General features: G+C 45.4%; 1 protein-coding gene across 8 annotated transcripts in view; it reads right to left on the reverse strand.

The window, feature by feature from the left end:
• Positions 1–1,061: 1,061 nt before the first annotated feature.
• The window catches only part of TESPA1 (thymocyte expressed, positive selection associated 1), a 35,323-nt gene continuing 23,245 nt past the window's right edge, over positions 1,062–13,139 (reverse strand). For 6 of the 8 annotated variants that reach the window (XM_045800834.2, XM_045800835.2, XM_045800833.2 and 3 more), the window contains one exon: positions 9,987–13,022. In XM_045800834.2, the coding sequence (XP_045656790.1) occupies positions 12,064–13,022 (959 nt within the window). In that variant the 3' untranslated portion in view covers positions 9,987–12,063. Of the gene's footprint in view, positions 1,968–9,986; positions 13,023–13,139 lie in introns of those variants that run through there. The other 2 variants (XR_015721702.1, XM_087855904.1) reach the window with 2 other exon arrangements.

Raw genomic sequence — 13,139 nt, forward strand, 5'->3', positions numbered from 1 at the left:
AAGGAATCCGGCAAAGCCGAATGTGAGGGTTGCCTCTTCCTGCAGCCCCAGCCCATTTCCTCAATGAGATGGGCTCAGATATACTGTCCTTTAGGCTCTTTAAATGAAATAATCTCAGATCTTTCTGTTCTCTCTCAAGACCAAGATGGCCTTAAGTTTCTTCTCAGCTTGACTGCAGTTTGGACTCCCCACCCCACTCTAGGCCCTGCTCTCTGTTTTCTTACAGCGTTTAATTTAGAAAGCTTGTACTGTAAATCCTTTCTCAGATCCTTTGAGATACAAATCTTCTCCCGGCCTCGTTCTAATTTTACAACTCAGGCAGGTCTTTCTCTGGGATCTGAGAGTCATCTCTCTGAAATGTAAACATCAAGGAAGATAGGCCCCTATCTCCCAAGTTCGGTAAAAGGGTGGAACTTAACTTGGGGGGGGGGGGCTAGCTCCCCGTGGTCACAACGAAGCCAGAAAGCTTACTTGTCCTTTAGATAAGGCCGATCGGCAAACCCAGGTGGTCTGATTCCTCCAGCCCAGCTCTTAAGCTCTCGAGCTCTTTGTGTTCTAGCCTGACAGCCAGACTTCACCAATGCTCTGCACGTTCTCCCCTCCAGCCGGCAATATTTTTGAAATAAAATCTACCTCTGTCTCTTCGTCATATCTGGTATGATTTTTTTTTCTTTGACACTCACGGTGATGCCTTCCCTCAAATCCCTCTCTCCTGGTCTTTGCTGTCTTGCAAGTTATTGGGCAACTGAGTACTACATTACTAGAAATATATGTGTGTGTGGGGTGTGTGTGTGTGTGTGTGTGTGTGTTATCTCTCCTGCTCTACTAATGTTTTCTTGGGGCAGCAACACGCCCCAAACGCTCTGTACCACATACTGCCTGCGAGAGTGTGGTAGGGGCTCAAGTCTTGTTTGTTAACAAAATATTTTCCCTACTACACAAACCACAACTGTTAATTCTCTTTTAAAACATGCCAAGGTTTGGGGCGCCTGGGTGGCACAGCGGTTAAGCATCTGCCTTCGGCTGAGGGCGTGATCCCGGCGTTCTGGGATCGAGCCCCACATCAGGCTCCTCCGCTGGGAGCCTGCTTCTTCCTCTCCCACTCCCCCTGCCTGTGTTCCCTCTCTCGCTGGCTGTCTCTATCTCTGTCAAAAAAATAAATAAAATCTTAAAAAAAAAACAAAACATGCCAAAGTTTTTAAAAATATTTTTGTTTGTGTTTTGTTCTCTGCCAGCAGAAAATACTGTGATTGTATTGCAATGGCCAAGAGGAAGAATGCTGAATCCCACTCATCTCTTTCCTATGAAGATGTAAAATTTGAGCTAGAGGAAGAAATTTGGGATAAGGGGAGGCTCTTCAGGTGAGATTTCAAGAAGAAGAGCAGGACTCTGGTGTCGTGGAAGACTTCCTCGAATTTAATTGGGAACACATCAGGATATATAGAGGCTCCAAGGGAAGGACCCCAGGGCTGGGTGCACCAAGGTTTCAGGGCTTGAGGTGGGATTTCTCCTTCTTCATTTAGCTTGGGTCCTTTCAGAATATTCCAGTAGCAATCCTTGTTGCCCAAACTGGACCATCGTTAAATCCTCTAACCGCCCTAGGCAGTGTCAAAGCTCGGGAGCAAATTAAGTCTTTGTCTAGATTACCACTGTCCACCTTGCATATTCTAATGCCTACATGATAGAGAAACCAAAGCACAGAGAAATGACAGGACGTGCCTCAGGTCTTTCTCTGTGCATGCAGCGTGCACCATAGCCTCAGGGCGAAGATTCCAAGTCTCTCAGTCTGGTCTTCTTTCCAGTGTACCCTGCTGCTTTTCTCCTACCGAGTTCAGGGGTTTGTAGGGGCAGGGAGCGGGAGCTGGGTGTTGGGGGCAGCACAACCCCTTCTAAGAGGAGGTGGAAGTTAGGCTCGTCTCTGAAGCCAGGGCTCTCAGAGCATGTATGGTTGTGGTGGTGGAGAAAGCCTGCAATGGGGATGAAAAGAAACACATCATGCATTTTTGAGACAACTCTGGGTACTGGGGTTGGTGGATGGTTCCTACCCCACCTGTTGAAATGTTTCTCACTGCTGAAAGTCACATGTAGAGTGACTAGAAGTGGCGACGGCGGCAGCAAGGAAACCCTCATGTAACTGAGTTTCTGCTGTGCTCACCATGAAGTGAGGTTCCTGGAGGGGTTCGCTTCTTATGTTTTTATACTTACAAAGATATACTTTTATCCTTATTTGTTGACGTGGATTGCTGAACACGGCTAGAGAAAACTATTATTGTTTTTAAAAGACTGTATTTATTTATTTGGGTGAGGGAGAGTGCGCAGGAGGGCAGAGGGAAAGGGAGAGGGAGAAGCAGACTCCTCGCTGAGCAGGGAGCCTGATACGGGACTTGATCCCGGGACTCCAGGATCATGACCTAGGCCGAAGGCAGATGCGTAATGGACTGAGCCACCCAGGTGCCCAGGAGAAAACTCTTCAATCCCCATCAATACATATTCTGCACCTGAGCTGAACCCTAATATTATTCACCTATTCAACTATTAATATGTGCTTCTACTAATAAACATTTCTCATTTATTTTTCATAGTGACAATCTCAGACCTTTACTATTATCTTCAAGTTCCCTGCCTCACACTGTTTAGGGATGATCCTTTCTTTAGGAAAAAGAGAGAAACCAATAGGCAGAAATTTCTTGACTTCTCCAGGTGGCCAATGTAATTGTATTCACGTTTGTCCTTTTTCCTTTTCTCTAATCTCAAAGATCTGTACGTCTAGGTCATGGCTAAGCCCTCCAAAAGCACTTTGTTTTTACTTTTAAATTAAGTTTTCAAAAGTGATTTGGATCTCAACTCATTCCAATTTTCCAGTGACTTCATATCATCATTCTCTCTTCCTTCCTGAACCATGGCCTCCCCTACCCTATTGATTCTTTCCCTTCAGCAAATTAGAAGCTTAAACCTTCCCCATCCTAGAAAAAACGGAGCACTCCTTAACGTCTCTTGACCCGCTTATCTACTTTATTTGCACAATTTCCTATTCACTTTTCACATTAATATTTTAAAGCCCTGTCATACAAATAAAAATTCTCTTATCAATGTTTCTAATCATCGTGTAGTTGCAAATCCAATGGTATCTTCGCATTCTCCTTCCTTCTAGATACTTTATGACATGTTACTGACGACGACTCCCTCTTTCTTGAACAAATCTCACTTGGCTTCTATCTGAAACTTTCCAATCCATATGGCTACTCCTTTATGACCATCTTGTGTTTGATTGATTTTTAAATATTAACGTTTCTAAGGGTTCCCTTTACCCTTCGACTCCTGACTCTGCATAGTTTCCTGAAGCAAATTACTATTTCTCATGCCTCACCTACTAGAAGTAACCCTTGAATCCAACAAACTCTGTCCTCAAGCCCATATACCCAGCTGCCTGATGGACTTCTTTCTTCTTCTTTCTTCTTCTTTCTCTAGTTTAGTATTTCCGAACTACCTCAAACTCACCGTATCTAAATCTTAACTCATCAAATTATTCTAGACTTGGAAACAGACCAACAAGATTACCGAACGTTCTTTCAGGGCAGTGCTAGTCTCGAGTTCCTCTTTCCAGGGCTATTTACTACTCTGTCGGGGCAGAGGTCGCCTCACAAATGTATGTTGAGTAGAGACGCAAGGACTTTATCTCCGGTGTAACCAATAATCTCAGAGACGAGAGTCTGTGGTGTGGCTGCTTGGTAGCTGGTTTTGTAGCTAACTCAGGTTGTGTCTTTATAACTAGCTCCTTAAATATTCTTTGGACCAGTTCAAACACATTACTGGAATTCTTATTAATTGATGAATAAAATCTTTGAACATGTTTGTCTTATATTAACACGAGAGTCATTATTTTATCTTTTTGAAAATTATACTTTAAAATATTTGCCTTCCAACTTGCTACTTCTCCTGTATTTTGTTCTTAATAAAAGGACATCAATATTCACTTAGTCACTCAAGAAGAAACCCGGAAATTTCCCTAGGTTTTTTTCTTTTCCTACCCACTCCCCCCAAACACAAATCTGATCGGGCCTCCATTTTGCCACTGGGCATATTAAATATCTAAGTGCCACTGGTCCCCTCCATTCCTAGTACGCACGTCTTATTTCTCTGGCTGTCACATTTCTCCTCGGTCTTCTGTGGTAGGCTTTTTTTTTTTTTTTTTAAAGATTTTATTTATTTATGTGACAGAGAGACAGCCAGCGAGAGAGGGAACACAGCAGGGGGAGTGGGAGAGGAAGAAGCAGGCCCACAGCGGAAGAGCCCGATGTGGGACTCGATCCCGGATCGCCAGGATCACGCCCTGAGCCGAAGGCAGACGCTTTAACGACTGCGCCACCCAGGCGCCCCCTGTGGTAGGCTTTTAAATGCTCTTCCTCTCTCCATTGGCTCCCTATTCTATCCATCTCCCATATTTCTGCCAGAATGATCTTTCCGAAAGACACATCTAGTCGTATAACTTATTTTGTAAATTTTTAAGTGCCTCCTTATCTTTCTAGACTAAATCACAACACTTTAAATGACAATTGATGACTTTTGTTTCATATCTAATTTCTATTTATCTTTCCTATTCTTAATTTTGGTCTCCCACATATCGCCGTTCTCCCACGTGGCACAAGGTGTAGTTTCTGAAGATATTATGATATTCCATTTCTCTCTGCTTTGAACATGTTTATCTCTCTGTCTGGTCTATCCACGGATAGACTATTGCTGCTTCCTCTACTTCCCCCACTATTCTTCCCCTGTTCGACCTTTCCTCATGTGTCCAGATTCATCTGCGCATGTCAACCTCTAGGAAGTTCATTTTTCTATGTCCCTGTGGCATTTAATGAAATTCAATAAAAGTAACTGTTTATTTTCTTTGTCATGTCTTTTGCTAAGCTGCGAGCATTCCAGCTTAATCTGTACAACATTCCTCTTGTCGGTGAGTTTCTAAGAAGACATGCAAAATCCAGGGGTGACAACGGTAGTGAGGGTATGGGTGCTCAGTGCAAAGGCTTAGGACACATAGTCAGCGATGGCCAGACTCAAGTACACATCGTGAGGCTTGCTCTGAACCCTATCTACAGCCCGAACTCCTGCACACCCAGGGCAGTGTGTTCTGATGAAAAGAGCACTGGCTTGGGAGTCAGGAGATCTGAGTTTTAACTAACTAGTTATGTGATCCTGCAAAGTAAATCTTTTCTCATCTGGTCTATATGATTAAAAGACTGACATTGAGGTAATAGCTCTGAAAGTGCTATATAATCAGGAGAGGCCCCGTCCACCTGAAGGGCTAGGTCGGGCGCTGTGGATGCAGCCGGGGCCTCTGCTTGGCACATCTCCACGAACAATGTTTGCACTGCAGGCTATGTGCACGCTGACCCCTGAAGCTGAGGGGCTCGACAGCCTCGGGTGTAGCTTTGGAATTCCACAGAAACATCTGAAATGTAACTCAGAAAATGGGCATTATGCAGGGCAGGGAGAGAGGATCCTGCTTCCTTCCAGAGCTCCAGAGAAGAACGGGGCAGTATGGGTAGAGGGAGGGCCAAGGGAGAGAAGAGGTGCACACACAGGTGTGATGGCAAATAGAATGAAAAATGAGAGGCTTCATTTCCCCTGTTGTGGAAACGGCTTCCCCTCCTTTTCGGAAAGTGTGTTTCTTTAAAAAACTTCCAAGTTCTTCGTCTTTTTGAAATTTATACACATCTTTTTAAAACGCAAATAAGCCTCTTGCCACCTTACCACCCTGGTATGTCTTTCTCAAGGATTATGGAAGCCATTGCTTTGAAATGTAATCATCAAAGACCCTCGTCTCTCAGTCCCCATGAGAGGGTAGGAGTGTAACTGAGGGGCCCGGCTCCCCCTGGCAAAACCACCTGTGCCATGAAGATACAAGAAGTTGTATTATTCCTTTGGATAAAGGCAATTAGTTGACACGGTTGGCCACCCCAGTTCTGAGGTGCATCTAGAATGAACGTGTGTGTGACAAATGGTCCTGCGAGTGCTCTTCCTTGAGGACTAGTTATTGTATGGACGTAAGGGGTTTTATCTGCCTGCTTATAGACGCGGGTGGGATTTCCTTCTGTCTTTGCGATCTCTTTAGTGGATAGCCTCTGACACACATCATATTAAAAAATAAAACTCTTTTCTTTTTCTTAAACTTTTCTGGAGAGGTTTTCTGCAGTGGCAGATTTTGTTTTTAGAACACTTTTTTTTTTTTTTTCAAAGCAGACTCCACACCAGCATGGAGCCCAACTCGGGCTTGAACTCACGACCCCGAGATCGAGACCTGAGCTGAGATCAAGAGTCAGATGCTTAACCGACTGAGCCACCCAGGAGCCCCAGAAGATTTTGTTTTAAATTATATTTCCTCAATAGATGCAAAATAATCTTGGTAAGAATTCCAAATGAGGCAAAAAAAATAGTGGCCACATTCTCATGATACCCTCTTGCCTCCCCTCTCCCTTTCCCCATCCCTCCCCACACCTCCTGTCTGATAGTCTCTCTTCAGAGACTATGCCAGTGTAATCATCTATAAACTGAGGAACAATAAAAAAGTTGTATCATTGGATTAAATGATTAATTTCCACATAGTGCCAAGGCTTATGCCTGACATGTAGTAAGCACTATATAGAAACATTCGTGGTTAATATTGTCACGGTGGAAAATCTTACAGCAAAGAGCAAGTCCGTAGCTACCTGGGTCACAGAGGTTCCACTAAGTGCCAACAGACAGCTCTGAATTACCTGCCATTTGGGATTATCTAAGACTAGTCTCCTTCTTTACCCTATGTTCTGCACCGGCTCCTCCCACTGCCACCATCAGAGTTGCCCAGAAAATGCAACTCTTGTGTCTGATGTGATCACTTTGCAAACAGAACACAGGTTAGCCTGTGCTACCTCAGATCTGCTAAAGGAAACACACAGTAACAAAAAATAAAACCTTGGCCCCGCCTCTTATAAACTTGATAAAAGTCAAATGGCTTACATTTCAGCAACGGGGCACTAAGAGAAAGGGCCGTGCATCTGACATTTTTGAATAGGGTGCAAACTATGAGGAATGATGAGGGTCATCCTTTCCCAGGATCTGGGAGGAAGATTAAGACCTCTTCTCTGGCAGAGACTAAACGAGAGAGTGGAAGGGAAGAAAACTGGTAGCTGGGGACAAGGTCCTCTTTTAAGAGAAGGTCCCCTTGTGTTAACCACAGAAAGGCACTCACTTTATGTAGATGAGTTAGGAAGAAAAAAAAAAAAGGAACTCCCTCTTAGGAGATGAAGACTCTTGAGATTTTGGATGGTAAGCACAGAGAGCTGGATTTCGACCCCCTTTGTCTCTTTGAGAGTCTTTGTGCAACATGAGGACTATACGTCTGGACCCCATGGCCAGATGGCGGCTGCTACCCCTTCCTACCCATGCTTACACCCCTCTCATGCCTGGTGACAAGTCATAGGTGAACAGGGGGCTTGCTACAGAGCTCCTGGGAGATCATTAGTCCCCAGGAGATAATCACAGACCCTGGAGGAGGCAGAGAGGACTTGTTTCTCCGTCGTGCTGAGGAACTGCCCCAGCTCACTCTGCCTTCGATAGTAGTAAGTGAAATTCCCCTCCATATTTATCACATGGCCTTTAATCTTGCTAGTCCTGAGGTGCTTTCATAGGTATTCCCCCCTTCTTGTGCTCTCTTAACGGATGATGGAGGAGTGGATTGAGAGAGATAATTCATAGCTTTGTGAAAAGATGATTAAACAAATATATGGAACATCTGAAAAATTGGGAACCACTGTGACCCCCTGTCTCAGCCAAAGACTGTGTCAGTGAAGAAGAGGTCTCTTAGTCTTCTAGGGAATCATAGAAGGGAAATCTGCGAAATCATTTCCTCATTTACCTGAGAGAATAAGTACATCTAATTTCTAAAGTTACTGTGTTTCATTGAATCTGATAAGCCATCTTTTGCAAGACTCAATTATTTTGTATTTCATTAAGGAGGAAAAAAATAGAGACGTTAGCTGACAATGCCAATTGTTAAGACCCATTCTATCTCAGAGATATGAAAATGTGGAAAAATGCATGCCTTAGAATAATTGAGACACAGCATTTCTAACCGCAATCTCTTGTGCTGTGATGAGATCCCATAACTCTGGAGGAAAATGGAATGTCGTTCCTTATCTGAAATGTATAGCTCCTAGCAATACTTTCTCCCTGGCAACTCAGTTCTAATCTTTCTGTACACTGACGGTTGGCCAAAGGTGGGGCCGGTGTGAGAGAGGAACTGGTGTCCTGGGTGTTGCAGGTACTGCCCAGAAAGGTGTATAACCTGATAGGTCCTGCGCCCAGCCTGCTTTGCCAGACATCTTGGTATGTTTTCTTGTGTGAGGCTGACATCTGCTGGACAAATAACACAGGAGCAAAGCTTCGCATTTTAGAGTAAATTTGGGTTATTGGCAAAGTATCATATTCTATTTGAATATGATAAGACTACCAGTTAATTTCCTTTTCAAATTCGTACACTGTGGCTCAGTCCGAATGACGGTAGCAAGAAAGCTTACTCTCAGTGTATCTTTAATATGTGAGGGTAAAGCTCTTTGATTAAAGCAGAGTGAACGAGAGAGAAGGAGCAAGGGGAGGGGGCAGAGGGAGGGGGAGAAGCAGACTCCCGGCTGAGCAGGGAGCCTGACATGGGGCTCGATCCCAGGGACTCCAGGATCATGACCTGAGCCAAAGGCAGATGCTTAACCCACTGAGCCACCCAGGCGCCCCTAAAACAGTTATTCTTCACCCCCATGGTGCACCCGAGTCAAGGTGATGGACCGTTTATGAAGATGACACGACAACCCTCCCATTCTACACGGCTTTTTTGCTTTGTGACATTGTCACTCCTGTTAAAACGTAGTTTGTTTTCCTTCCCTTTGAATCTCGGTTGGCCTTGTGACTTAACCAGTAATGTGGTAGGGGGGACATTATGAAACTTGTAACACACCCATAAAAGGAAGCACTGCAATTTCAGTTTTTGCTGAACATTTACGTAAGACAAGTCAAGACTGGTAAGGAATGACACAGCGCCCGGAAAGGGCGCCCCCTGCTGGTCAAGACCAACGTTCCAGACTTGCCGGGGAGCCCATTTCTGACCTTTCAGTCCAGGACAGCCAGACAGCCAAAAAGAGCTGCATAAGGGAGCCCAGGTGAGACAAGCAGTAGAACCTTCCAGTAAACCCACAAAATAGTGACGAAAAAGAAACAACTTTTTCTTTAAGCAACTGCATTTTGGGTTTGCTATGCAGCAAGAGGAAAGTTTTAAGAGAAGAAGGAACGATGATGCCCGAGTGCAAACCTTAAGAGATTTGCATTTAAGCCTATTGGTTGGAGTCCAGACAACAGCAATCAAAAAAATCTTGTAGGATTGAGAATCGCTGATCTAAGTATTTTATGCTCCCGATTACCTTTTCTAAAATCAGCAACAGCTGCAGCAACATCATTATTATTCTAATATATTACCTTCACACACTCCCTGTAAGGTGTTGAAACTACAGAGAGGCCAGTCCACATATATGTAAATGGAATTATTATTCTCCTGTTATGTAGGATCAAATTAAAAGTCCAGTGATTTTTGCAAGATCATGGAATTAGTATAGGGTTGGTCATTTGACCCCACATCCTAAACATTCCCAGCTATGTATAATTATTGCTGCCTTCTGATGTTTACCTCCTTTGTGACTGCTGTATACAAACAATTTATACACCTGGAGATGAAAGTGAGGAGTAAGCGAGAAAGAAGAGTGACTAGGGCCCTAAAATCACAGAGATTTAAAATTAGAAGAGTTAGAAGTATAAAGATCTTGGTGATTCTGGACACGTAACACTGCACATTAAAGGTATTGACCAAAAACAACTCTTGGGCCAGGACGTGCAGGAAACTAAGATATTCGAAATGGAGGGAACTCTAAGCAAGACTCATTGACTTGATTCAAGAAGGATATCGATTTCTACTATCTTAGAAAATTTATTTGTTTATTTGTTTGTTTGTTTATTCATTCATTTATTCCTGATGCCATCTTCTCTCTGGTACTAGAGGGTAGGTGGTAAAAACTACAGGAGCCTCATTTATACTTAGTTTAACAAGTCTTTAGTAAAAATATTCAGAGGCATAAGGGATATCTCTGATACAGTTAATGCTCAAAACTCATATCAAAAGGAAAGACATTTTAGCTTCAGTAACCACCTATGTGAGATTCCCTGTCCTTCCCCGAGGGAAGGAGAGCTATAGACATCAGACCCTCGCTGCAGGAAGGAACTCAGAGCCTAAGGGAGCATAGCTGCGAGACACCCGGGGTCTTCCCCATGCGGCGAGTGGGCTGATCAGAATGTGGGCTGATTAGGATTCCCCTTGAGCAGGAGCTGGGATGAAGCTCTTTATGGCTGGTTGTCACCTGTTAAAAAACCATAGCAGCTGCTTCTCGAACTTCAACATGCAAGCAAATCACCTAAGGATCTTGATAAAATACTTTAAATCCGGGATGGGATCTGAGATGCCACATTTCTCACAGAATCCCAAGTGATGCTACTGCTGCCGGCCCGCAGACTACAGTCTGAAGGTCATGCATTTCTAGAACTCGAACGTTCTCAGGTGCTGATCGCCAGACCAGCAGCATCAGCGTCACCTGGGAACTTGTTAGAAATGCAGCTTCTTGGGCCCTGTCCAGAGCTTCTCAATCAGAAACTCTGGGATTTGGGGCCCAGACACCTGCATTTTATTTAACAAGCCCTCCAGGTGAGGCTAAAATCTGAGGATCACTGATCTAGACAAGTGTCTAACCAGCCATAATAGAATCACCCAAGGAGCTTAAAAACAAACAAACAAAAAATCAGGCACTGATTTCCATGCCATATCAATGAAATCAGAATCACAGGATGTGGGACCCTTCCTTGTGGGTATTTTAAAAAAATTCTTTCTGGGCAATTATAATATGTTGCCAGTTTTGAGAATCACTGCCTGGAGGACGACGGGAGGGAGAGAGAGAGAGAGAGAGAAAGGAAAGAGAGACCCACTTACTTCTTGAGTCTTTGCCAGCAAAAGTCTAGTACAGGTGGGGGTGTCTGGGACTGTTGGGCCAGCAGCTCTCGTCCTCCTCACTGTGGCTTTGCACCTGTAACCAAGATCCCAGCGGAACTTGGAGCCAGTGGGGAAAGGTGTCGGATGGCAGGTGGCCGTAGGGGAAAGAGGCTGAGTGTACTTGAGAGACTTGGCTTCTTCTGCGGTGGCAGGAATGCGGTGGTGAGGAAGGCAGCAGCTGAGGCCCCGCTCTATGTCCAATGAGAGCTGGCGTACATGCAAATCATCACAGCCAGGATCTGAGAGCTTTTCCAAGAGAGCTCAGCACTGGATGGCAGTACTGTCTAGAGTCCCAGGCAAGAGGAGTCTTGAGTTCTCAGAGTCCACAGGATGAGGAGTTGGTGGACCGACAGGTCGTGCCCGCCCGGATCCTGCGCTGCCCCTTCTAGAACATGCTCGGTTACACAGGATACCCAGATACGCTGTTCGGATGCCCCCGAGTCTGTTTCAGGGACTTGCACTGGTCTCGCCTGGTGTCTGTCGTCTTCAAGGGTCGGCCTCTCTACTAGGGTGTGCACCCCCAGGCAGGAGCGATGACCAGAGGATGTGTGGGTGGAGGGTGTGTAGCTTCTGGACATGCAGGCCAGGTGCTCGCACATCTATGTGCAAAGCCTCGTACGGGCCTGGGAAGAGCAGGGGACAGGCCAGAGCTGGGAGTGGCTCTGCCCGCACGGCCGTGTTCTAGCACAGAAGTCCGAAGAGTCTGAGAGTATTAGCTTTGAACCTGGACTTCTAGGTGTTTATGGTTACATGTGTATTAAGGTAGCAGACAGCATATTCTATTTAATAGTGTTTAGCTTAGTGTATCACCACCCTCTGTTTATACCCTGGGGTGGATCCCACAAATGAATGAGCCAGGTGTGCGTGATGAGGAACTTCCGTGAGGATCAGAGAGGATGAGGAATTAGAAAAGCCCCGAAAACCTGGATGCTCTTAGGGAACCAAGCCTATTTATCCTTTTTCTTCTCTACGAACATGTTCCCCAAAGTTTCTGAATGTAATTCAAGAATTGGTATATCTGGTGAGGACAGGGGGCCTGGAGTCCCTTTACTGAAAGGCAAGAATCCAGAACCTTGCTCTGCCGGCCTCTCTCTTGCCCCCAACCCGCTCACCTCCTCCAAGACACAAGTGTCCTGCAGCTGCTGGGCTGGAGATGGGTGCAGCGCTGGTTGCTCCTGACTCTGCTGGATGACGGACAGGTCCAGTGACTTAACTGTCTTGCTCGTGGGATTCTTCTGAAACAAGCTCTTTCTTGCTCTGCTCTTTCTTTTCCAGGAAGTCTCATCTTTGGCCAAATGGACTTCCTTATTGGTGGCCTGTAGACCCCACAGCTGTCTCTTCATCTGTGCGGGGTCTGTGCTCCGCTGTAGATCTGCTCTGGGCAGAGATTGTGTGCAACAGGTTGTCTCTGGTTTAGGATCCAGAGTTTGCGATGGTGCTTGCATTGTGGACATCCCCTGCTGTGTTTCCTCTTTGGGGCAAAGGGCACATGGACCAGAAGTGGGCAACTTTGGATCCTTGATGAGGGGCACAGGATCTTCCTCTGAGCCTGGCCCAAGCCCAGGGTCTTGCTGCAAGACAAGCTTCTCTCCTCTCACTCTGTCCATCACTTCCCTCACCACTTGGTCCAAACTGTTCCTTTTGGGGATATTCTGGGGTGGTGACAGCCGATCTCGGGGGCTCGTATACAGACACATCTTGGAGATGGCTTTCCGGAGGCGCTCCCTGGGGGAGTGAGGTTCAGGTTCTGGAGCCAGGATCCTGATGGATGGCACATCGCTTGGGTTGTAATTCCAGAACATGTGGGATGGTGTGAACTTCTGGACAGGTGTCTTAGACACATAGGAGTAGAGACAGAAGAAGGCATCAGCAGTGACAGCCAGTGTTTGCACCTGCTTAAACCTGCCTGGGCACAAGGGTTGAAGATGGTGAATCTGGGGGTCATCAGCATACAGATGTCTCTTGTATCTCTTCCGTCAATAGCCTTCCTAAGGCTCAAAATTCAGAAAGAAGATGCTATTTT

The sequence above is a fragment of the Ursus americanus genome, chromosome 25, assembly GCF_024610735.1.
Source record: "Ursus americanus isolate L20-20 chromosome 25, mUrsAme1.1.p, whole genome shotgun sequence".
Classification (NCBI taxonomy): Eukaryota; Metazoa; Chordata; class Mammalia; order Carnivora; family Ursidae; genus Ursus; species Ursus americanus.